The sequence below is a fragment of the Tiliqua scincoides genome, chromosome 5 (genome assembly GCF_035046505.1).
Source record: "Tiliqua scincoides isolate rTilSci1 chromosome 5, rTilSci1.hap2, whole genome shotgun sequence".
NCBI classification, from domain to species: Eukaryota; Metazoa; Chordata; class Lepidosauria; order Squamata; family Scincidae; genus Tiliqua; species Tiliqua scincoides.
In genome coordinates, this window is record NC_089825.1 from 123,921,773 (window position 1) to 123,947,680 (window position 25,908).

The window sequence follows — 25,908 nt, forward strand, 5'->3', positions numbered from 1 at the left end:
CTCCTTCAACCAGAGGAACGAAATAGACTTTTGTTAAAATATCCAGCTAGAGCCCTCTGGGGGTGATTTTTAAAAAATTGGTTTCAGCTAGGCTGGCGGTTCCCTCCCTGCTCTGGCACCCACTCCCGAATGTAATTAACATACTGATAAATTATGAAGAGCTCAACACGCCATGGAAATGAATAATGCAGGAACTGGCTTGACAGCGTGCCAGGAATGTCAAGTCCCCACTTTCCAGCTGGCTTGGTGTCTGATACTGTATCAGGGAGGTGAAAAAGGAGAGTGTTGTGAGGAGAGAATAGGAGTTAACAGAAGGGTCGAAGGGGCTTTGTCTGTGGGTTACTTTCTTCTCATATTACATTGTTGATGTTGGCTGCTTTGAAGGGGTGTGTGGGTTTTAACCCCCATTTTCACAACAGCCCTGTGAGGTAGGTTAGGCTGAGAAAAAGTGAAAGTTCAAAGGTCATCTGGTAAGGTTCTTCACTGTGCAGGGATTTGGACCCCATAATTCCCAGTCCGCTGCACCATGCTGGCTGTCAATCTATTCTTATATTCCTTTTAAATTTATTTTTTATTTCTGAGATGGCTGTTCATGTGGTTTCATTGTTGTCTGTAGCCTCAAGTGTGGGATGAAGCAGTATTATAAATATTTGCACTGATATGAATAAATAACAGCAGGACAGCCCACCTTGCAAAGACAGCCCGGTCATTTTGACCCAATTGCCTCTTCACGTTTAATGCTGTTTCTAGCTTCTGCACCTTGGGGCATCTTCATTCCAGGGCACAGCTACTTCCAGAGTCCTGGGTGGTGTTTGAATCTGCCCAATAGCATTTCACTGAGGAAGCCGTTCTAAGTGAGTGCATTTTGCTTTTTGTTAAAGGTTGCCAGCTGATCAGAGCCACATGTTTTGTGGACTGGACTGGAGTGAGTTAGCAGACAGGCAGCCAGTGCTGAGGTGGGCAGCCTCTCTCCTTGCCCAGTTGCCCAGACTAAGCGTCAAGTGACACATGATGCTTACGGTGTCATATTAGTCCTGATGGCTTTAGCGCTTAGCAGCATCAATGGGTGTCGGATTTGGATAAGGACCTCAGTGTGGGAGGAGGTGCTTCAACTGTTTGATTCTGCTTATGGGCCTGATGTAGACTGAGCACCTGTGACTGCTATTTGCCCCGGGAGGAAAACTCCTACAGGAGCCTCCCTTCTGGGGCAAACAGCAACTGGCGGGGGGGAATCAAGGTTCAAAGAATTAGGCCCCCCCCAGTCCCCATGACCTCTTGATTGGTCCCCCTGAGCTGCTAATGACTAATCAAAAGCTAAACCCATCAAGCTTGTGATGCCCAAGAGCTGCCCCACTTACTGACAATTTTGCCAGCTTCTGCTTCTCCCACTCTCCAGTTTTCTAGTTCAACACCCTCCTTCTCTCCCTTCCACATTTCCTCTTCTTCTCCATCCCGTCTGCATTTTCCAATCCAGGGAGTGGGAGGAGAAGGAGGAGCAGTGGAGGCAAGCAACCTTCCCTGTAAGCTGTGTGGACATGCAGCTGGAATTGAAGGCACAGGCAGCTTCTCAGTGCTTCAGAACTCGGCCATGCACCTTTTGTATGGCCGGTCAGTATCACCCATGGCAGGAACAAAACCAGAAGGTCTAGAACCCACATCAGCTGCTCTTTAGCCACCTCACCCAGCATTTAACACCTTGCATCACTGCAGACAGGCGCCCTTAGCTGGGCAACTGTAGCACATGGACTAATCAGAGGGAACATTGCCTGTGCCAGTCATTGGCCTTGCACGTAACACAGGGCACCTCATGCGGCGGCCTGCCCATAACACCCACACACATACCTGCCCATGGCATCATTGTTGGTACCTGCAGGCAAAGCTATCAGTATGCTGCCCTCCCCGTCCCCCTGTAACTGCCTGCCTCGTTGACCAATGACAGCAGGTAATGGGACCACAAAAGAGTGTTGTCCCCCTCCCCATTGGAGCCTAAGGAAATGCAGGGTGAGGTTGCTGCAGGCCCTGAGAACAGAGGGGCTCCTGGGACCAGTTGAGGTAAGAAATACCTAGTGGAAAGACGGGATCCCTATCTGACAATAAAGAGGCAACAAGTGTGATCAAGTCAAAGTTTTGATTGAAATTTATCACTGATAGAGCAGCATCTGAAAGAGAAACACACAAGGGGGGTTGCCAACCATCTCTGCCCAGGAGAGATGTTGTGCCATTGCAAGTTATCTGACAGGCAGCTTCTCTCTCAGCGAAGTAACAGGTACCAATGTGGTCTGGCTGCACCATTTGGTTCATTGTCTGTCATGGAGTTTGCAAAGCCATAGGGCCTTGTCCAGAATGAGCAGGTTATCAACTGCGTTGGGCTTACGCTGGTCAAGCAAGCTGGCAAGCTTCCGGCTTCCTTTGAGATCTGCACGTTGGCTTCATATGTGGGACAACAACTGCCTGAGGGGAGTAATACATAGAGAGTGCCCGGGACTGGAGAGCAGCACCAGCCATACATGACCTCTGGATTGAAATGCATGGTGTTTGTGAAGGAGAGTGGTGCCCTACAGGGGACTGAGTTCATGATGATTTGGAATGGTTCGGATGGTTACCTTTCCTTCTTCTGAGAAGCTGCAATGGAATTCTGCACTGTGACAATGGTGTAGTCCTGAAAAAGAAAAGGGATTCAAATGAGCGTTTGGCCAGCAGAAGCAATGCTTGGCATCCATCAAAAAGGAGCAGATATTCCCTGCTCTTTGCTGTTGCAAGAGGGAGAGATGGTTCGGCAACATGGTTTATAGCAAAGATACACGTGTCTCTGTGCCCACCATTTGAAAGGGGTATTGGGTTATGGTGCATGTTGACTCCTTGTCCCTTCCACATCCCACCCATGTTGCACCCCAATCTGCTCCCCATTTTGGCATCTCCACCAGGGAAGTTGTGCTAGTGTCTGTGTTATGCTAGCAGCGTGTTTTTCCAGTGATGCATGAGTGATCCTTCCATGGTGCCTCCCTTGATGGGTGGATTTCTGTGTTGCCAGGGCTGGTTGCACACCAGCATACATGAACATATGCTTGCATACCATGAGGACAGGATTGGGCTGTCATACACTTTGATTGGCTGCAGCTTCTTCCAGAAATCAAAATAATTGGTTGCTTCATGATGCTCTGCCAGTGGAGTTTATGTTCATGCCTTTTTACAAAAAGAACTCCTTGTCATGTAGGAAATTCAAATAAATGTCCCTCATCTTAGAAATGGGACACTGAAGCGAATTTGTTTCCAAGAAGTGATGATTCAGTTATTTTGCCAGAGGCTAAATCCGGGTTGGATTCCTGGGTTCCATTTACATCCTGCTTCTCCACCAGTTTGAACCAACACCTCTGGGTGTGAGAGTGATACCTTGAGAGAACTTGGAAAGAATTGCATTCATGTTCCACCCTTCATATAAGCAGCTCAGGATTGCATATATGGGTCTCACCCCACCGTTTATCTTCACAACAACCATGACCAATTCGATTGTGCTTTCTAGCTTGAACTGCGCCCTGCAAAAAAAGCTACATGTGCTCAGGATGCATGCAAATCCAGTCTCTTCCTCTCCCCTTCTGGGTTCCTTCTCTTAATTGTGTTGAGGCAGTTTGTCCAAATCAGCCCTCTAAACACGCTATTAAGCACACATAGGTTCACGTGAGCCACTCACCTCCCTACCACACGCTGAACAGAATGTCTTTAATTGCTTGGGGTTGGGCAAACAATCATGGCACCATCCAAACCAGCCCCCTGTGAGGTAGGCTGGGTTGAGAGACAGTCACTGGCTGGAGATCACTTAGTGAACTTTATGGCTGAGCAAGGAAGGAAGAACTGCAGAAGCCTGAGGTGCAGAGTTGTGGAAGAAGACCCCTAGAAACAATCCCTGTCTTATTAGGGAGGACTGAGAGTGTATCTACACCACAATTACAGCCCAATCCTACTAGGGGTAGGCAACCCTTCATGACACAGTTCCACTGCTGTAAATGGTCACGTGGAGGCACACATAGCAAATGGTGGTGTTGCCAGAGGTCTACCACTGGCAGCAAAGCTGGCAACAGGGATGGGGAGTGCCGGGGTGGGCAGAACAGGGTGAAGGGGGGCAGGCAGGTAGGAGAGGGAGGGGGTGGGATTGGAGTGTGCCAGATCCTAACACCATTCCCTGTCCTCTTCCCTCTCCCTTATCCTCCTTGGACTTGCACTAGGAAAAGAGCTGGCGCAGATCTTAGGAGATCCATTAGGCCAGTGGAGCCTTGCCCTGGAATAAGAGAACAGAATACAGCACGTGCTGTGCTGGTGTGGCTGCGTTGGGGGTGGGGAAGGATTTATTCAGGATGGGCTGTTCGTTTTTTTTCCCCTTGTAGCTCTGTGAGAGAGGCTCAGGATCTCAGACACAGAATTCTTAGCACCCTCACCGATTACAAGTTCCAAGATACCGTACTTTGAAAAGATTATTCAGAACCAACCAGGAGAGCTGCAGAATCCTTGCGAAAAACCACCACCCTATTCAATATACATGATTATAACTCTAATACGGAGCCATGGCCAATGGCCCAGTAGGTCAAACGAGACATTGGTCAAAAAAGGTTTGGAAACCACTGCAGTGTAGGTTTGCAGTGCAGATATGCCTGGTGATCCAATGCAACAGAGCCGTAATTGACTGAGGTCCCTTGGAGGCTTATCAGTGTTTGTCAATTAGAAGATCAGAAATGGCAGCCAACCATCTTCCATGGAAGTCAGCTTGCCCTCCACTGCCAGTCTTTCCCCTGGGCGGCCACGGGGAGTATCAGGCATCCTAAGGGGCTCTCCCTAAGGCATCCTAAGGGGCTTTCCCTAAGGGGCTCATCCTAAGGGGCTGTGCAGCCTGGCCTTTCCCAGTTTGAAGAGACACTTGGCCAACAGACTGAGGCAAAGAGGCAAAGAAGGAAGGTCCATAGCCAGGGAGACAGACCAGGGACAGACTGCACTTGCTCCCAGTGTGGAAGGGATTGTCACTCCCGAATCGGCCTTTTCAGCCACACTAGACGCTGTTCCAGAACCACCATTCAGAGCGCGATACCATAGTCTTTCGAGACTGGAGGTTGCCAACAACAAGGGGCTCTCTCAGTTCATACAGTGGGAAATGACAAGGCCCAACAGAGCCACGTGTGAACTGAGAGTGCAATGTAGAGGGCAGCCTAGAATCCTTGGTGACGTGCAGAGGTTCTATAGCAGACAGTTTGGCATTTAAAAATCCCTTAAAGCAGGATTGGTCCAAGACCTCCTGATGCCTGAGGCGGCATGCCAAATGCTGCCCCCCCTTTCCCAATGATGTGCTGGCCTCTGCACCTCACACTCTCCAATGTTCCAGCTCAACACTCTCTTCCCCCCATTTCTTCTTCTTCTCTGCCCCCTTCCTTCTTTTCCAGTCTAGGGAGTGGAAGAAGGAGGAGGAGCTCTGGGGGCAAGTGGGCAGACAGAGATGGGCACCTCTCACCAATCTGCTGCCTGTGGTGACCAGTTGACCTCATGGATGGACCACCCTGCCCTACAGGTACAAGTTTGCAACCCATTACGTAGAGAGCTGGGCTCTTAGTTCAACAGTCATGAAGGAGAGGAGGTTGCTCTATATGCAACTTGTTGTGCCATGTGAGGGTAGGCATCGGGACTTACCGAGATGACTTTCTTTGGTTACATTCACACTAAAAGCTTTTAGTGCTGCTGCTGCTGAATGCTTTTCACTGCAACCTACCCAGCCCCAATGCCAGCAGCTAGAGCAGCCATTTTCAACCACTGTGCCGTGGCACATTGGTGTGCCTTGAGTGGTCCATAGGTGTGCTACAGGAATTTGGGAGAAGGTCATTTATTAGCAAGGCCAATGGAGGATGTGAGCCCGCCCCCTGCACTGCAGCATGGTGTGCCTTGTCAATGGTCAAAAACCTGATAGTGTGCCTTGACAATTTTAGTGCCTTGTCAGTGTGCCGTGAGATGAAAAAGGTTGAAAATCGCTGAGCTAGAGAATCGCCACCAGGATGAGCCGAGTAGGGGGTGGCAGCAGGTGCAGGTGGTCCAAGTGCGCATGAAGGTTTTCTTGACCTTTGTTTTGCGTAGGATGCTGCTCCACTTGGGAATGAGGACTGCTCCTTTTGCAACAGCTTGGAACACGTAGGCAGGCCTTGGGTATTCCCGTCACAATGGCCTTCTTGGCACCAACTTCCTGAGGAGGCAATTAAAAGCTTTTGATGTGGCAACTTTTGATTGCTGCTCATGGGGTTGCATTTGCTCTTCTCCCAAGAGCTCCCAGATTCTGTTTGACCTCTCAGATCCCTGGAGGCAGAAAAGATGAGCAGTTGGCAATTTGGAGCACAAACTCAGGCTCTTCTGGAGCTGCTTAGGCCCCCACATCCCAGTTCCTGCCAGAAGGGGTGGGATCCTTCCCAATAAGGCCTGGTTTCTCCATTCAGAGCCCCTTCACGGCACTTCTTTTCCTGAGCAGGTGTCTAAACTCAGCAGTTGTAATTATGCTCTGTTTGGACTCCTTTCCCTCCTTGAAACCCCCTGAACTCCAATTATACATATTCTTTCAAGTTAAAATAAACTTAGCAGAATTATACATATTCTTTCAAGTTAAAATAAATTTAGCTGTTTCAAGCTTTGTGCTTTTCATTTTTTTCAGTACTACTGACCTTTGCACCCTAAGTGGCTGCCTCATTAGCCTAATGATAGTACCAGCCCTGGGTGACTGGAGAGCTGGTGATGACATCACCAATCTTGCTATAGAAGAAGTTCCAGAGCTACACCCCATCACCACCCCTCTGTCCCTTGACTACACCTCCTGATCCTGTTAATCAGTTTCAGAAGAGAAGGATAGGCTAATTCAGGGATACAAAACAATAAAGAACCCACCTCACACTATAAATGAGGGTCTAAGACAAATACCTACCCTGACTGTGAACAGGGTCAGGCCTCTCTCAGTGAGAAGGTTGAGACAGGGGTTTAATCTGCAGCAGCACAGGGGTCTTGACCTTAGAGTAGTGAGTGGGAAGACCTTCAGTCAGTGTTTGGGGGAAACTGGTAGAGTTGATAAAGACTCTTTCCTGCAACCTCCACCTGTGTCTGCAACCTCCTCTCCTGCCCCTGCTGATTTAATATAGAAGTCTTTGAAATCTCTGTACACCAAAGTGTGTGTGGGGGCGGGTGGATGGGTGGGCAATCTGCTTGAACTGGCACCTTTTCCACCTCTGTATATCCTGCTGCCAGGTTATATTTGCATAGAATTATATCATTAATATAGCTTGAGCTACATACCGTCTCTTCAGATAGCCCTTGAGCACAGACTACTATGTCCTGTTAGGCAAATTTCTCAGTTTGTCTCCTGCTAGGTCTGATACTTCTTCTTGACTAAGGTCCTTGGCTAAGTTTCCTAGACAGCATTTGCGCACCCCTGATGATGACATCACCACTCATGCTGGAGGAGAAGTCAAGGAATCTACTCCCCCTTGACTACACCTGAGGTTCTCAGAATGACAGGTGCTACCTCACCTCCTGAAGCTGTGTCTGCCCTACAGCTAAAATTCACTTTTCAGTATTCATATATGCAAGCAGTTTGGGGCTTGCATCTTCCTGTAATTCCTGCAATGTTATGACCCTGCCTTGGAAGCATCAATCCCTGCCTTGGAAGTTTTGGATGAGCAGTTGCCGGGCAGCTGGGAATGCAGGTGGCTGTTTCTGCCTCTTTGGAACCAGCACCGGTCTGGTCTATTCAGTAGTAAGGGGAAAACACCCTCTGTGTTGTTTTTTCCCCAGCCAGATCACATACGTTGAACAAGTGTTCCAGTGAAGGCACCATGTGCCCCTGTTGTGTGATCATGAATAATTTGGCCCTGAAGCACAGATGATGAAAGGTGGACAGAATTTGGAGAACAGGATTGGGTGTGCCTAGAGGCAGAAACTAGAAGTCACCTGGTTAATATGAAAGTTCAATTAATATCTAAAACTACAGGATTAAATCAAAGTCTGTGCCAGAAGGCACATTGCTAATGGTTTGTTTAATGCAGGGGTGCTCAATAGGTGGATCGCGATCTACCGGTAGATCGCGAGGCAAAATGAGTAGATCGCGCAGTGCCGACCCCCCCCTTCAGGTGCCTCTGGGAGGAAACGCCGGGAGTAAGGCCCATTGTACTCAATGGGGCTTACTCCCAAGTAAGTGTGGCTAGGATTGCAGCCTCACAGCCTAATCCTAGGCATGTCTACTCAGGAGTAAGTCCTGTTATACTCAGTGGGGCTCAAGGTACACCAACATACATTGTACACATAAATGTTATATGTTATGATGGTGCGAACACTGTAAAAAAAACTCTGGTAGATCTCCGGGCCTTGCTGGGTTTCAAAGTAGCTCTTGAGCCAAAAAAGTGTGAGCACCCCTGGTCTAATGGAACTATTCAGCTCAGTGAAGTTTGGCTAAGCTGGTCACTTGGCACGAGCAGTTAGCAATGCTTTAAGTCTGGGATTGGATGGTGTGAAATGAGTAGGGCACTAGGGGACGCTTAGCTGATTTGCTTGGAATGGATAAAGGAAAGTTAACAAATGTCAATGGCTTGCCTTAAGAAAACACTCAGGACTCTCAAAGACATTTACCTAAGAGGCTTTACTGCAGGGATTGGCAACTTTTTCAGGCAAAGGAGCAGGATATTTGGCCATGACACCATCGCATCACCATCAGACCTTCGAGCTGCTGAGCACAGCTGCACAGAGAGCTGATTGGGAGGCAAAACCTCCCGAAATTTGTTGCATGCTGGACAGGGAATAGCAGAGCCGCTTGCCCAAACTCATGGAGTTCCTATGTTCTGCCATTCCCTGCCTGGCATGCAGCAAATTGGGCAGGAAGCTTTGCCTCCCAACCTGAGCTCTGCATGTGCCAGGTGACTTTGGGTGGCAAGTCAGATCTGACCTGTGGGCCATAGGTTGCTGACCATTGCCTTACAGTACAAGGTGATTCCTCTCTCTCAGAGTGGGTGAGACAAGGTCAGCAAGTGATGGTAGATTCTGGGGATTCAGAGAGACAGAAGCTGGACTGGAAGCTAAAGGAGAGAGCCTGCCAATAGCTAACTTTTCGGGGTGCATGTCTGCCAGCTAGGAATATGACTTTGCGCTGCTTGCAGGAGTGTGCTTCTGGACTCTATTCAATTGCTCAGACCTGTATATTTGAAAATTAAAGCAATATTATAAAAAACACTTTATCCCACGTGCTCTCATTCAATTGAAGTCAGAACCCAGATAATATTGCACCTCTTGGACTTTTCACTGTTCAGGGAGTGGGCATGAGTATTCAATTGAATTGAACAGTGTCAATAAGTCATCTGTTCTTTTTTTTCTAGGCATCTACGAAGCCTGCAGCTAACTTAGAATTGAAAGTTAGAATTAAGTTTCAGTTAATTTTAAAATAGAATTAAGAGCAGAGTATCTTGCCCCTGCTGATACGCATGCATGTTCAATATATATGCATGAACCCTCTGATTAGGTTGTAGAGCTAAGAAAAAGGAGATGGGCTTAGACTGGAGAGACACATGCCCAGTCAGAGAATGATGCTCAGAGAATGATGGCATTTTCCAAGGACTAGATGTGAGAACCACAGACCATCTCACCTTAGAGTGAATGACAATAACTGTCCACTGATCTTGTTCACTGTGCGTCCCTTAAAGGATTACGCACTTTTCCCCCCTCAACCCAGTTCTTTTCCTGTTCCAAATTCCTGGATCCTGCTAGCAATGCCTACCATAGTTAGGAAATGAAATGTTAGGGTGAACGTTAGGAAATGAAAATTTTCATAAACCATGGCCAATAAGCCCAAACAGTTCTTACTGCAACACTAGTTTCCAGAACTGAATCCTTCTTAATCCCAGTTTCAAAGTGAAACTTCTTTGGTTACCAGGCAGGGCACAAATGCTGCCTCAGTCTGGTTGTCATGGATTCATGGATGCTTTCATGTCCACTGGGTCAGCTGTTCTCCTGTCAGCATCGCCACACACAAACCGTTTGTGTGGGTAGTTTGTATTCAAGGAAACATTTTTTTAAATTGTCGTTTCTCCAGCAACTGTTGGAAAGTCCAGGTTATGAAAGAAGACTAATTTTGGCTGCTGCCCCAGATGGCAGGTTTTGGGGTTGCTATCTGTGTTGCAAATGAATGGGCTAAAATTCCTGCAGACTGCTCAGTGCTGTCAAATTGACTTTGAGGGAAGAGAAACTGCACTGTTACCCTGCACATGCTGGATCTTGTCTGATCTCGGAAGCTAAGCAGGGTCAGGCCTGGTTAGTACTTGGATGGGAGACCGCCTGGGAATACTGGGTGCTGTAGGCTTATAACATAGGCTTTCAAGACTGAAGGTTGCCAACCATTTTAAAATAAAGAACAAGAGGCAGGCAGGAAAGTGAAGAACGGTTAAGGGCACAGTCCTAACCCACTTTCCAGCACCGACATATGGGCAATGCAGTTCCAAGGTAAGGGAACAAACATTCCATTACCATGAGGATAATGAGTGTCCATGAGTGTCCCCCAACTGCAGGATGGAGCACATGCCCCACTGGCAGAGCTATGCCAGTGCTGGAAAGTTGGTTAGGATTGCGCCCTAAGTCCCACAAATGTCCTGCTGAGAACTTTGTTTAGAGGAGCTCAAGGCTACCTGAAGATATTTTGGGGCCTGAGCATAGTCACCCAAATAACACCACCCTTCTCACTCACGAACATGAAGCACAACCCTTTGGGAAATGAACCATTTGCAATGAACAGGAACTGCACAGGAACCTCCACCTTTTGTGAAAGCCCCCTCCCCCCCACTACTGTTTTTAAAAGGCAATGCAGATCCATGATTTGGCTAAAAAGGTTGAGGGTGGGTCAGTCAATGGGCTGAGCTTATGAATTTCATTCAGATGCCACCCCCCTTTTCCCTTCTTAACACTATCACACGCCCCACTACCTGCAGTGAAGAAGCATCATCCCACCTGCCCCCAATAGATGCATGCTGCTGGTGTGCTTCTCAGCAAGAAATGTTCCATATTCCATGTTTCTGAATTGAAAAAGAAAACATGATGCAGTCAGTTCTCTTTATACACAAATTTGCTATCTGCAAATTCACTTATCTGCGAGAAGCAGAATTGCCACCTACTCTCATTATTTTAGACTCTATTCTTGTTATCCATGAATACTGTGCCAGTGCACTTGGGGCAGGGGGAGGGTCAGCGCAGCTATGAGTAGGTAGGTGTGGAGGGGGCAAGAGGTTGCAGGGGGAGGCAGAGGAGGAGAAGAGAGAGTGGCCTCTTCGTGAGCAGAGAGGCCAGTGATGAAACATCTCTGGAAAGCTACCTGAGGGCTGCTCTGGGCCTGAGACAAGCCCATAGAAGGAACCAGGCTGAGGAGGATGAGGACAGATGAAGCAGCCCCTTCCTCACTGCTGGGCTCTGAGGCCTCCTTGTTGGGCCAGCAGCCTTCAATGAGCTGAGGGATAACCAGCACAGAGGAAGACGCCTCAAGATGTGGGAGATGTTGATGAGCCCTCTCTATCACCCAGCCCCTCAGACCAAGTTAAGATGCAGGTTCATAAAGTTCACAGAGGTTATGGTGAAGAGGGTCCTCTGGAACCTCACCCCATTTCCCCCATAGACTCAGTGATTCAATATCCGCTAATTCAGTATCCACTAGGTCTTCCAGGAATCTGACCCTAGCCTAGTGAATAACAAGAACTGACTGTAGATTATCTGTCTTTCTAGTTATGGGAGAGAGAGAGAGAGAGAGAGAGAGAGAGAGAGAGAGAGAGAGAGAGAGAGAGAGAGAGAGAGAGAGACACCTTGTTTTGCCATTTGGAGTCTGATGATCGATCAACATATTTTACTTAATCAGTTGACTGCCCACATGACTTCCTTGTTACGTGCAACATCACCAACAACCTGTTTGTCACCAAGTGGGTACTGGTTTGGCTGGCTCTTGTGCTGTGGGGTGTGTCCAGCTGCTGCCTTCCTCCATTATTCCCCTCCTCCCCGGGTAGGTGGACCATAATAAATGTAGTTGAGCCAACCTCTGGCAGGAGGCAGATCAAAGAAGCTTCAGCAACAATCCTGGTACAACAGGTGAGAAAGACATTCCTCCAGGAATTCCCTCAGGACCCAGGGAATCAAGGGGTAGGGGAAGTCTAGGCTCCTTTGTGGTTGGGGTAACCCTAACTCCTAAAGGATTTCTTCCTCTTTAGCTATTGAGCATCAAGGACCATGCTGCAAATACTTGTGGCACAATAGGATCCGGAGTCTTGCTTAACCTCATTTTGTGAGCATGTGGGAACAGAATTGCTGCCCTTGAACTAGAGGACCTTTTGGTGTCTCCCAGACTTATTAACTGGTTAGGGCCAGGTGAGACTGCAGATCAAGAGAGGGATGGCTTCTATGGGTTGTCAACCTTACCATCTTCCAGCAAGCTCCTTCCCACTTGCAGTTCCTTCTGCCTCTTCTCTAGGAGGGAAGAACCCTTTGAACCTGGACTATGTCTTCAGTTGTCAGGAGAGTGTCATAATACACCTATCCATGTATCTCTGATATCTTTGATTCCATTTGTTCTGCTAAGTTAAGCGCTTGTGGACGTTTATTGAAAGGCAGTATATGGTTGGTTTTAGGAATGGTCATCTTTAGTTTTGCTGTGTATTTTAACTTTGATATCAAATATTGACTGGAAAGCAGAGTTTAAATACAATGAAGAATAATCATATATCCTATGGTCTCCAACTATGGTCTCCAGATCAACTAGAAGCACCTCTTAGGGTTAAACGAGAGGTGACAAGAAATGCATACTCATGTTTCTATCTTTAAATACATTTTAAAAAATTGAAAATGTGGTGGGGTTCACCTATGTCAGGACCATGACACAGGCAGAGAGGGGGCTTATACTTTTCCACTTTAACATTATTGTGAATTCGCCTCCCCCACCACATTCAAAACTGCTATTTGCCCAGCACAACAGACATATAGGTACAAATAGGACCTTCCAGGAAACAAGAGAAGGATTTTCACTGGAAAGCAACTGGTTTTTGTTTAGAATTAAAAGATGAAAATGCAAATGATTCATTTCTTGTCATATCTAGTTTGACCCCCAAACTAGGGCAGATCAACAAATAAATGTGATTTATAACGAGAAATCAATATATTAAATTTAAAAATAAATAATGTTAGAGTGTGGCTTTATGAAGTGTATATATATTTTGCCTTGGAGGCACACTGTTAATATTGCAATGATTGCTAATGGATGCACAATGCTTTTTTAATCGCTGGGGAAATGTCTCATATACTGAATCAGGTTGCTTACTGAGGCAGGCCAACTCTCTGGCTGGTGTCTAGATGGCACACCAGTCACAAAGCCAAGGAAAATGTGGGGGTTGTGACCATGGATGGAACTTTTGCAGGATAGGGTTGCTACTGTTAGGGGGAGAGGGGGGGGGAGAATAAAGTCTTCAGCTGCTCCAATAACATGCCACCTCTGTGCAGGTAACAATGGAAGGCCTGGCCATCACAATGAAATCAGCCATGCATGTATTGGTGCTGCTACATGTCTTGGGCGGAGTCTGTGTTAGCTCGCACGGTAAGACTTTACGGTACACTGAAAAAAAAACACTAAAAAATGAGTGATGCACTAGGAACATGGGAAAGTTGGGAGGTTGGCCATGAGCTGGTTTTGGATGTGGCCACATAGATTGCAGCTTCCAAGGTTGCCATAGATGGCTACTTGGTGTCATTGGGCTAGAGACAAACATTCTTTCTTCCAGATTAAAGTGTTGCATCAGTCCCTGGGGATTTACGGAGTTATATGTACTGTCATCCAACACTACTCCAGAACAACCACAAAACCCTGAAGTGTTGGACTCTTTTTCTCTCTCACTCCCAGGAAATAGCTTTCTAGTGATTTGTAGATTGTCAGGTTCCTCTCTCTCTCTCTCTCTCTCTCTCTCTCTGGTGGAGGGGGGGGGCAGCAGGAGAGGCGGTGCCTGAAGCTTGGCTTAGACAAGACTGCTTTCACTTACTACCAAAGGCATCCCCCCCACTTCTCCTGCTTGGGGGAGGGAGTTATGGTAGGTAGAGGGACATTTTTGCTGCATTCAATTATCTTGCATCGCACAACTTTCCTATCTCTTTTTTCCTTACAGAGAAATGGTGCTATGACCTACCAAGCTGCGGTAAGCTAAACAGTTTTTCTGGTTTCCCCCGCAGGTTCAAGAGTGCCTCCCATCGTGGGAAGATAAAGCTATTATCTTCATGGGGTGACTGGAATGTTGGGACACGGAAAGGACAACAGGCTTGCCTGGTGTGGCTTCTAGAAAGAACACAGGTGTCTGGCACCCAACCTAAATATCAGGATAGTGTAGTTGTTAGAGTGCTGAACTCTATCAGAAAGGCTTGAATTTCTCACCCAACCATGAAGTGCTGTGCATGACTTGGTACTCACTGTGGGTCAAGCTAGTCACTCTCTCTCTCTCTCTCTCTCTCTCTCACACACACACACACACACACACAGAGAGAGAGAGAGAGAGAGAGAGAGAGAGAGAGAGAGAGAGAGAGAGAGAGCTTAGACAAGGATATTGTGAGGATAAAAGGGGATAATCCACATATATCATCCTGACTCCTTGGAGGAAGGGGTTCATATAAATGGGATCAACAACATTCCTTATGGGTTCCTACTTCCTTATTGGAAGTTCTGATGAATCCAGAGGGGCATATGCTGGCTGAATAAGGGCAAGGATTTTGAACAGTCTGTCACTCCAATACAATCTTTGGACCACCAGCGTGTCAGCCTCAATACAACCACCACCACCCATTTGACAGACCCTCTTTTTATTGTCTATATAGGTATTGTAACATGATCGTTGGCTTCATGGAGGCACTGGGCTAATTCATGGGAAAGGTGCAGAGGAAATGGAGGGGATCATATCCCAATGATCCCCTATTCAGTGCTTCCTGTTGCAACTCAGAAACAACAGAAGGAAATGGTGGCAGAACAGGGCACATGCACTGATGCATGTGTGACCAACAAAAAAAGGGAGGGGGGTGGAAAAGTAGGGCATCATTTCAGATACCATTGCAACTTGGGATGGGCCAACACATGGCTCCCTTAATGGGTTCTCTTTCATATTTTTTTCTTTTGCAAAGGACTAATAGCCCATATGTACTCCAAATATGATAGCAGTGAGCCGTGCTATCTGGCTATGTCCTCTGAGAAAGCAGGAAGACGGAGGGCTTCTAGATTTAGGGAAAACTTGTCACTCCAATGCTTGGCTTTATGGCATGATGGCTGCATGCCACAGAATGCAATGATAAAGTCCTGAGTGATTGTGTGGACCCAATTGGAGGTGGGATGCCATTTTTCAAGGTTTTGCAATATAAAAAGCTCCCTGCCAGAGTAAAACTGGCAAAGCAGGAAGACAGGTTCTACTGGCGTTTGTCTGTTCTGCTAGTTTTCCACTTGCAGGGACTTTCTCCAGGTAGGGAAGCATTAAAAAAAAATCTCTCTCTTGCTGTCTGAAAGGGTATGACTCATTTGGTTTCTTAAGGATTCTTCCATCTCATTCCCACTTTATGATGCTGCATGTGGAGGTGTATCTTATATCGATCCATTTAACAACTCACCTCCCCAGTGCATCTTAGATCCACCCCTCTGCATTCATGATCAGAGTGATTAACTAGGGTGTATTTTCCCATCTCCCAACTTCACATTTGTGGGTAAGATGAGGGCTTTGACTGCTGTTTGGTAACTGAGGATTCAAACCAAGGGATTTGTAGTTACACCAAATTAATTCTTATACATTACAAAGACATTATATTGGTGTATGTGGGCACTAGGCAAGTGCCCTTTCTGCTGTACCTCACTAAGCCCATTCTCTACCATACCCACTGGTAGAGAATCAAGTACTGACCATCCTGACTCCTGTCCCTCTGCTTTCTTCTTGACTTCAACATTTCCTTCTTTCTTTTCCTAGGGCCCGAGACATGGGGTTCCCTTGGTTCCTGTAGTGGCTCTCGGCAGTCTCCCATCAACATCATCACCAGCAACACTCTGCCTAATAGTTGTTTGGGTCCTATTAATTTCGTTGGATATGACAACCGTAATCTGCAAAAAAGCCTCACAAACACAGGACATTACCGTAAGTTTGGATGACTTGAGTAACTGCAGGTAAAACATTAGACACCAGCGATCTCCAACTTGGAACCCAGATAGCAGGCCCAGGGCCCCACATGCCCTGCATCACTATGGTAGCTTGGCAGAGAAGGGAGCTGGTGGCCGGGCTGTTTAGCACCATCACTGCTGGTGGCCAGAGGGTGGTTCTGTAACTCAGGGCTGGCCACAGGAGTCAGAGAGGGAAGCGTGAGAGCCAAGTGGTCAAGCACCTGTTGTGGGTGCCATAGGTCCCAGATTCAACCCACATCATCTCCAGGCAGGGCAGAGAAAGTTTCCTGCCTGAAACCCTGGAGAGTCACTGCCAGTCAGTGTTGGCAATACTGAGCTAGCTGGACCAAGTGTCTGACTCAGTATGAGGCAGCTTCCCAAGCATAGTCCTGCCTTTGGTTCCATTCCTTAGTCATGGTGACATGTGCTACTACCGAACATTGGGAGTTGTATTATCTTCACAGATTGGTATCTCACATTGTCTTCTTCTGCCCTGTGTAATGCACAAGGTAGCTAACAATCAGCCTAATTAATTGCAGGCGCGTAATCTAAAATGCAGATAAAACCATGTGACAATGTAACTTGATGTGCTATCTATGAGACATGCTGCTCATTTCGAATTCACTGTTAGAAATTCAGGCATCTGGTAAAACAAGCTCTTGAATGGTTTCCTAAAGGGAAATCTGTGTAGCATCTGCAGGCTCACAGTTTATGTCCATTCAAAAGGACAAATGTGTCTGGGAACTGCAGCTGAGCAAAAGTATCCTTGGCAATGACATGCAGTCATGAAAGACCCTGACCACAGACACCTGGCGCTGCTGTGTCCCAAGGGCCAGAGAGACTGTGCTTGGTTTCTCTGGCCCTTGGAAGACCTTCTGAAGCCTCCGGAAGGCCTTAGAAAGCTTGCTGAGGGCCATGGAGGCCACATGCAGCCTCCCCAGCTCTCAGAATGCCTCTGGAAGACCTTAGAAATGCCTTCTGCATTAGAAGGGCTCATGATCAGAGGTGAACTGGAAGTGACACCACTTTCAAGTCACCAGGCACCATGACATCATGTTCCTCATTGGCAGAAGACGTCATAGCATGTCCCTGATCCTTGGGGAGGAGGGGAGAGTGCAGAGTAGAAATAGTGGCTTTGGGAATAGTTAAGCACCAACTTGCATTCACCACACCACTCCTTCAAATCACACCTCAACTGCTTTTTAGAGATTCAGCAAAAGCCTGTTTCCCAGGCCCAGGTCAGACCTCTAGCTTGGCCAGCACTGCACTTTTTTTGACTGTGCAAGCCATGTTGAAGAATGGACCAGCCCCAGCAGCAGTATCAACCCCACTTCAGCTTAGGGATATGGAGCCAGCCAGGATGAATTACTCTGGGATCCATCCTTTGGGAATTTCCTTTTTTCTCTTTAACACAACAATTTCATTAAACATGTTTTTGCCACCGTCTCATTTCTCTGGTTTCGTTGCAGCGGAGGTTGAAATGTGGCCTGGAGCCACCATTTTTGGGGATGGACTTCCAGCAGAATACTACCTGAAGTCCTACCACTTCCACTTTGGAACATACTGTACTCCAGGTTCAGAACATACAATCAATGGCAAGCGTTACTCCATGGAGGTGAGCCACAAAAAAGAATAGGGGAAATGGGAAGAGGGTGAGAGGTGAACAGTAGGATCTAGCAGCTTGATTGGGATGCTAATGCGGTATTGAATTGTTGGACGAATTGTTGGCCCCATCGTGGCATCTCCTGTCCCCCTTGTTCTGGCTGCTCTGACTTCTTAAGGTACTGTGCATGGATGGCTTAGATGGTGGTTTTTGGTAGTCACCAACAATAGCAAAGAAAGGTGCTGGATAATGGAAATTGTAGAAGAAAGAGGCTTAGTGGGGCAGAAAATGGTCTTTTAAAAAAAAGGGCTGGTACCCCGAGTTGCAGGGTGCCATTAGGGAGCACTGTGGCATTGAAAACACTGTGTAGCCTATAGCAGGGTTTCAGAGATGTCAGGAAATCACACAACAGATATGCCGTGCTAACACCTACCAACACCTTACTGAATATATCCGCCTGCCACCTATATTCCCTGGGCCACTTCTTCACCTGGTTGGCGTCTACAAATATGTAGCACATTATTTGTTTTATTTTTTATTTATAAAAAACATCTGTCTACTTGAGAAAAATCTGAAACAGTTCAGACCAATGGTGGGGCCACCATATTTTTTTAAAATAACAAAAACAGAACATTAAAAATACTTACACAATTCCTTTTTTTTTTTTTAAAGAACTTAAATGTATTTATGTTCTCCTCTTGGCTCTTCTCTTTTCTGCGTATTACTCAATATTCAGTCTAATGGAAGTTTGGTCTGTATATGCAGAATGAGATGGCAGAATGTGGAGGTGGTAGTATGGATTGTGCCATTCAGGTTGGAGGTGGGAAATACGTTTGAATTTAGGCCCATATAAGAAAGTCTTTGGAAATAGTTAAACAAACACATCATTAGCACTAGCCATTTGCCTGCTATTCGGGTTTTCTGTTTTCATGGCATGTTTTTGATGCAGGAGGGCATTCCAAGGTGTGATCTTCCCTGTGTAGACAGAAGTGTGCAGAAGTATTTTACCATCGGGAGTCTGCAACAGGAATGTTGACCAGGCCTGTGTCTATGGCAATCAGAGGCTCGTCAATCTTTCTCTTCTTTTCAACATTTCTAGAGAAACCCCCAGAGACCTCATTTCTTTATAGGCCCCATTAAGATGGTGGGCAAGGTCATTTTGCATTGCCCTGCTGGTGTCCACTTCCTTTGATTCTGAGGAGCTTTGGGCTAGGATCAGAGCAGACCCTTCTTTCTCCGCAGTTGGGTGGTTTATGAACACCTGACTTCACAGCAGTGCTAAGGTATTGTTGAGGGTGAGATTTACAGCTGGTAGATAGAAAACACCTTGGATTTATAGCCTTATGTATAACTTCTCGTCTTCCAAGGGCTTCGTGGAAGTTATTTTTTCTAGTTAAAATTATTTTAAAAAGTCATCATCAGCTGCCTTTCCAAGCAGAACAGACTCATTACAATGTTGCTATGCTCTCAGCCCCCGCTATGCAGCTGCCCCCCCAGCAGCAAGCAAACCAGATGCCCAGCAGAAGGATTTTATTTCCTACATGTGTATATACTGTATATGTATATAGAGAGAGACAATTAGGCTGTGCTATTTCCGCTTACAAATATTCAAGCAAAGCCTGTGGGAGCTGACTGAAGGCAAACAACACAATGTCTAAACCTGACTCCAGTCCCCAAAGAAGGCACATGTATTCCAAGGATATTACTCAGATTCAGATACCTTACCTTCTTCCAAAATGCACCAGCCCCTGCAGAGCTCTCTGCTCAGAACCTTCCCAATTTACCCTGTCTCAGATAAATTGGCCCTTCAGGAAAAACCACCTGTGCTCAAATAGATCTCATTAAGGAAACATCAGCTGCCTTTTAGTAAGCCATCAGCTTAACAAAAGATGGTCAGCTCCATCTCCATCTCCTAGATCCTTATCATTTGGCCCTCAGCAGAGTGGCTGAGCAAAACCTTTCTGACCTGGGTAGTGTATCTAGGCCTCCCTCAATAACCATGGTGTCAAACAGCTGTTGATTTGGATTTATTTGTAGTTTTTTTTAAGTAGTTGGTAAATGTATTTTAAAACATGTTTGTACACATTTGTAGCTAATTGGAGGAGTGTGTATTGTTATGTTGTGAGCTATCTTGAGTATTTTTAAAATAGAAACATGAGGTATGTATGCTTTTAAATAATATTTTTTTAAGAAGAAAAAAGATGAACCCAAAGTCAGATCCACTTAGGGCCATAACAACATAAGAAGAGCCCTGCTGGATCAGGCCATCTAGTCCATCTTCCTGTATATCACAGTGGCCCACTAGATGCCACTAGGGAGCACACGAGGCAATAAGAGACCTGCATCCTGGTGCCCTCCCTTGCATCTGGTATTTTGACCCAGATCCTATCCAGCTTTCCAGTGCGGATGCAGCCACAATGCAAGCCAAAAGCATTGCCTTGAGGAGGCTTCCATAAGAACAGCCCCACTGGATCAGGCCCATCTAGTCCGGCTTCCTGTATCTCACAGCGGCCCACCAAATGCCCATGACTGCCCTCCTCCCCCGCAGGATGCAGCGCAACCCTTTTGGCACTGAATTAGCGTTGGAAAGTTGGATAGGATTGGGCCACTTGTCTAATATCCTGTTGCCCACCATAGCCGGCTAATATACCTTTTTGAATGGCCCACACTGACATAATTTAGAAAACTCCTTTTCCTTCCTGTGTTTCTCTCCACTCTTCCTGCACCAGCTCCACATTGTTCACACCAAAAACAACATGAGCATGGAGGAAGCAAAAAAAGATCCTGATGGAGTCGCTGTCCTGGCATTTTTCATACAGGTGAGGAACAGGGTAGACTGACCTGTGCTTGTGGCCGGCTAGAATGACTACTTGCTGCAGGCCTGCCTGGTTTAGGAGCCTTCAAAACCCCTGCGCTATTGTGGGCTGTTTGGATTCTGTCCTCCCAAAAGGAGCAGGAAAGGCTTGGAGCTTGTTTTTACTTTACATATGGCTAGGAACAGAACGCATCAATTCGTATTGATAATGGTGATTATTAATCTAATCAAACAACAATTTTTTTAAAAAAATTGTTCAGATGCAGTGCTGTTTCTACAGGGCGTGGGCCGCACCGAGTGACGCGCACGGGGGGGAGACACCGCTACTGACCCAAATTTTTAAACACTCGATATTTTTGAATAATATCATCATCATCATTTCATTTTATGTATAATTTAATGCAAAATGCAGTGCAACAAATTGAGTTAAAATACTTCTATTCTCTCAAAAGTTATAGCCAAAAAAGCCAGTGCAATGATGCATCACCACGCCCTCCGCCCTGGGTGTTGCCCTACCCATTACATAGGAGGAGGTCCATCATGGGGGTGACGTGCTGGTCTCCCTAGTGATGCCACTGTTCAGAGATCAAGTTCCAGACCTCCCCATCATTTGGTTCCCATACCGCCAAGGGCTATGGATACTGCACCCCCCACTCCCAGTTAAGAATCCTGGTTCTAGAGAGAATTGTCTGTAACAAATTCCTTCTTCCCTCCATTTCTCCACAGAAGTCCAAAAGTGCTCAGGTTTTGCCTGGATGGAATACTCTGGGTAACCTTATGAAAGACATCCCGCAGCAAAGTGAGCCCTCAACCCCCAACCCTCAGATGCTCTGGGAAGTGGGAGGGTTTCCGTCATCTCTTCCAAACCCATTTCCCACATTTCTTTTTCTTTTTCCCCAGATGACAGTGTAAAATTGAATGGAGAATTCTCCCCAGGGGGCTTACTGAGCAGAGAAGGGCTCAGCCAGTACTACCGCTACCGGGGCTCTCTCACCACTCCCAACTGCAGCCAGTCTGCGATCTGGACTGTTTTTTCTGAGCCCATCCAGGTACCTCAGGAAGTGGTGAGTGGATAATATTTCTCTCTCCTGAGTTTTGGGAAGAGGGGGAGAGCTGGAGGGCAGAATCCTTAGGTGTTCTGGGGGCAGCCTGGGGTGTAGGAGCTCAGACTGCTGGGTTCTTGGGCAAACAGATATGGATCACAGGGTTACCACAACAACCAGCAAGATAATCTCTAGTGTCAGGTCACCTCATGCCTCTCAGTCCCTTGCAAAGGCACAAGGGACTCTGCAGCAAAATCTGTTAGGGGCAGGTGGAAGCTAGCTGCTGGACCCCAGGCAATCAGGTTGTCCCAGAAAAGCTGGCTGGGGCCAAAGATGGATAGCACAATCTGGGGAAGAAAAGGGCCACGCTCCCCAAAGAGGAACTGCAGGCCAGAAGGGCCAGAGGCAGATACCAGGCAGGCAGGAGACCAAAGTCCGTAAGTCACAGCCAGAGGCCAGCAACAGGTTGTGCAATCTGAGGCAGTCAACTTCCAAAAGCAGCAGTGTGGGGAAGGAAGCAGGGGACAGGAGCTAGCCTGACAAGGTCCTCACACAAAAGGACAAGCTGTTCAGGCTGAAGGCCCCATCTCTCCAGATCCTGCCTTTATAGGGTCTGGTAGAGGTCAATTGTTCTGTGGGGTCAGCCGTGTAAGAGTTTAGACAGTGACATGGGAGCCAGCATGTGGCACCCTTGAGGAACGGAATTCAATCTACAAGGCTTGTGGCAGAAATGAGCGTTGTTGGTCCTGGAGCCTGGTTGTTGGAAGCTCTGATTCAAGTCACAAGTCCTACACCCCATGCAATCTTGGTTTGGTGGCTGGCCAGCAGGTTCAGAGGTAGTGTGCATTGCTTGCAGCCAGCCTGAGCCCTTGTCCCATAGAGTGAACGTATTCTTTGGCAGGATCTCCAAGGTATCCATTTGTACTTCCTGTTCATGAACTATGCCTTTACATGCCTTCCCTTCGGGCAGGCTGTGGCCCTCCTAGGCCATGCTGCCTCATAAATCTGGAGCTAGAGCTTGTGGCCTGCCCAGGAGCACTTCTAACTAGCCTTTTTCTACAGGAAAGAGGGAAACCATTTCCTGTAGACCTTCCTTGGCAAAGCCCCTGAAACCTCCAGGCCAGTGTTGTATAACATACTTTGAGAGAGAGAACTGCTTTCGTGGCTGTTAAGACTGGGCTTCCATGACAACAGCCAAGCTTGACTCCCTGCTGCATTATAGTTTGAAGTAATTAAGGCTGCAATCCCATATACTTACTTGGGAGCAGATCCCATTGAATTCCATAGGACCTACTTCTGAGTAGGAATGAGTAGGATTGGGCTGTAAGTATTGGTCCCCTTGTATTGTGTCTCTCTGAGTTTGTGTGAATGCCAACATCTTTCTATCTTTCAACTTTTTTCCCCCACCCTGCCCTGCTGCCTACCTTCTAGGTGCAGTTGTTTACTACATCACTTTACTTTACCACCATAAAGGAGGGCAGAAGGATGCAGAACAATTTCCGTCCAGTGCAGCCCCTGAACGATCGAAAAGTCTTTTGCTTCAATGAAAATGCAGTCCCTGATTATGTCGACTGTTATAGAAACCAGGACTACTGAGGCAACAGGAGTATATTGTGGGTATGATCCCTTCCATTTGGATGATCCAATCATAAACTCAGTTTCCGTCAGCCCCTCTGTTCTGAACCAAATATCAGTACTGTCTATACACCCCACAAGAAATTTGGGGAAGGGCTGAATGTGTGTGTTGCAGACCCACAGATGGAGATTTGCTCTAGCGGGGAGAATGCCATTGTCCAAGTTGTTTTTATTTAAAAAGTAAAATACCACTGCTACCACACATGTGATTGTGTTGTTCTTTTTAATGATATATTTATTCAGGCTATGCATATTCAACATAGTTTTCAGTCAAAGACAAATTATACCATTTTGCTTCACAGGAATCAAATATCAGTGCACTGAGTTTTGAGAAGTTGCTCATTCCCACCTACGTGCAAAACAGAGTCCTGCTGAGACGGGAGAAAATAGCTTCCTTTTTAAAAAGACACATGCCAACATCATATGAAAACAAACAATTGCTTCAGTTTAAAGAGTAGCTCAATCCTGTTTTCTCTGCACAGCAGGATACTACCCCATCCCAGGGTAGCTCTAGTCTATCACAGAGAGGAGGATTAGCTCTTATCTAGAAAGAAGACAAGGATAGCTTTACATGATCTCCCTAGATATGATTCTCCTTTTCTGAAAAAGTGGGGAATTCACCCCTATACATTAAACCATTTGCAACCACAGAAATTAAGACATCTTCCAAAGTAACTTGCATAGAAATAATTATCCTTCAGTCCTATACACTTGTCCTGGGAGTAAGTCCCATTGAACACAGTGGAACTTCTGAGTGAACATGCACAGGATTGCCCTGTTGATTTTTCTTCCTTCTGTTCATGTGGATACAGACCCCCTCACACATACAGTCACTATTCTTGCTTAAATTAATTGCCACACATATTCATCTTTTACATTGCAGCTTATTAATTTAGTTCAATTGTTGTCAAAATCATTATCACATGAGGGATCCCCAGAGCCACAGGTCTATGCCCTAAAAGTTTCCACTGAGAAAAGAAAAAAAAACAACTCCCCCCCCCTCCACTATCTGGGAGTGGTTTGTATGACAGTCCTTAGTGATACAACTTTCCACTATTAAAGAATTAAGGCTTAGCACAAGAAGAGACAAAACAGTATCGAGAAGCCAGGTGAGATAGTTTAGGTCATTAGCCGCAGATTCTGAGCTGAGAGGAAATCTTGAAATGTAAATGTAGGTGGAGTTACCATACCCACTCAAAATGTTACACTATTGACCTGCAGCATCATGAAAAAAGAAAGAAGGGCTAGTTCACATATGCACAGGGGTGCCCAAACCCCGGCCCGGGGGCCACTTGTGGCCCTCCGGGACTCCCAATCCGGCCCACAGGGAGCCCCCAGTCTCCAATGAGCCTCTGGCCCTCCGGAGACTTGCTGGAACCCGTGCTGGCCTGACGCAACTGCTCTCAGCAAGAGGGCAACTGTTTGACCTCTCTTGTGAGCTGTGGGAGGAGAGCTCCTTCTACTGCTTTCTGTTTCACGTCTGTGATGCAGCAGTGGTAGCGAAGGAAAGGCCAGCCTTGCTTTGTGCAAGGTCTTTTATAGGCCCTGAGCTATTGCCATACCTTCATTCATTCATATAAGTTCCACCTCTAATATATTCATTTATGTAAAACTTCTGTAAATTTATTCAAATTTGAAATGTAAATTAATTTCCTCCCCCCCCCCCCAGCTCCTGACACAGTGTCAGAGAGATGATGTGGCCATCCTGCCAAAAAGTTTGGACACCCCTGAGGTATGGTAAGCTCATCACTCAGCACTTGATGCCTAATTGGCATCAGTTGGATTTGGATCACTGAGAAAAGTATTGCCTTCAGGACACTCTAAAATGTTGTTAGAGGTGTGTGTGTGTGAGAGAGAGAGAGAGAGAGAGAGAGAGAGAGCTTTCCGGAGTCATCATGCCTTGGGCATTTGCTTAGGCATGGGAGAGGCGGGATATAAATTTTTCAGATAAATAAATAAATAAATAAAAATCACAGGATGCCTGTGTTTATATGAACCAGCCCTAAGAGTCACTGCTTCTGACTATTCCTGCAACAATTAGAGCCGAAACTAATTTGGTGTGTGTACGTGCGTGTGAGTGTTTTAAAGCACAGTACTTAAAATTTTTACACCAAGAAACCTAAACCTCAAAATCCATATTGAATGAATTTCTGAAATGTTTTGGGCGAATCTCAGGCTTTAGGATATGACGTAACTGACAAGGGTGTGCCACTGCTCAAATCTGGGGGACAGTCTTCTGAGTTCGAGTTTCATCTCAGACATCGATTTGGAAATGCAAATGTCAGTGTTAATGTTTTTTTTAAAATTCAAAACAAGTTCTCACATGTTAAAAATTAGCGAGTTTGGATTGTTATAGAAGTTTCAGCGGTAGCCACAACAGACTAAATGTTGCTCTCTTAAAACTTGTGACAGACACCCAGAAGTAGTGGCTCCTGACAAGCTCCTTCTTTGTGCTCCTATGGAACATGCACCTCTTATCCTTTTGTTATTTGCCAGTACTTTTGCTACTGATGAGCTGGTTGGGCAGCAGATAGAGGAGAATTGGAGTTTCTGGGGGGTGGGAATAATTGTGGCTGAACTTTGACCCCTTACAAGATAATGCCAACTCTCTTACCATTTGATTTTC

At 46.5% G+C, this 25,908-nt stretch overlaps 1 protein-coding gene across 1 annotated transcript; it reads left to right on the forward strand.

Annotated features, from left to right (window-relative positions):
• Nucleotides 1-13,521: 13,521 nt before the first annotated feature.
• LOC136653481 (carbonic anhydrase 4-like) lies at nt 13,522-23,440 on the forward strand. Its single transcript, XM_066630378.1, has 8 exons — nt 13,522-13,609; nt 14,172-14,201; nt 15,999-16,163; nt 17,656-17,801; nt 20,519-20,608; nt 21,331-21,403; nt 21,505-21,668; nt 23,079-23,440. Exons 1-8 carry the CDS (start codon nt 13,522-13,524, stop codon nt 23,241-23,243), a joined length of 921 nt encoding a protein of 306 aa, XP_066486475.1. The 3' UTR covers nt 23,244-23,440.
• The last annotated feature ends 2,468 nt before the right edge of the window (nt 23,441-25,908 follow it).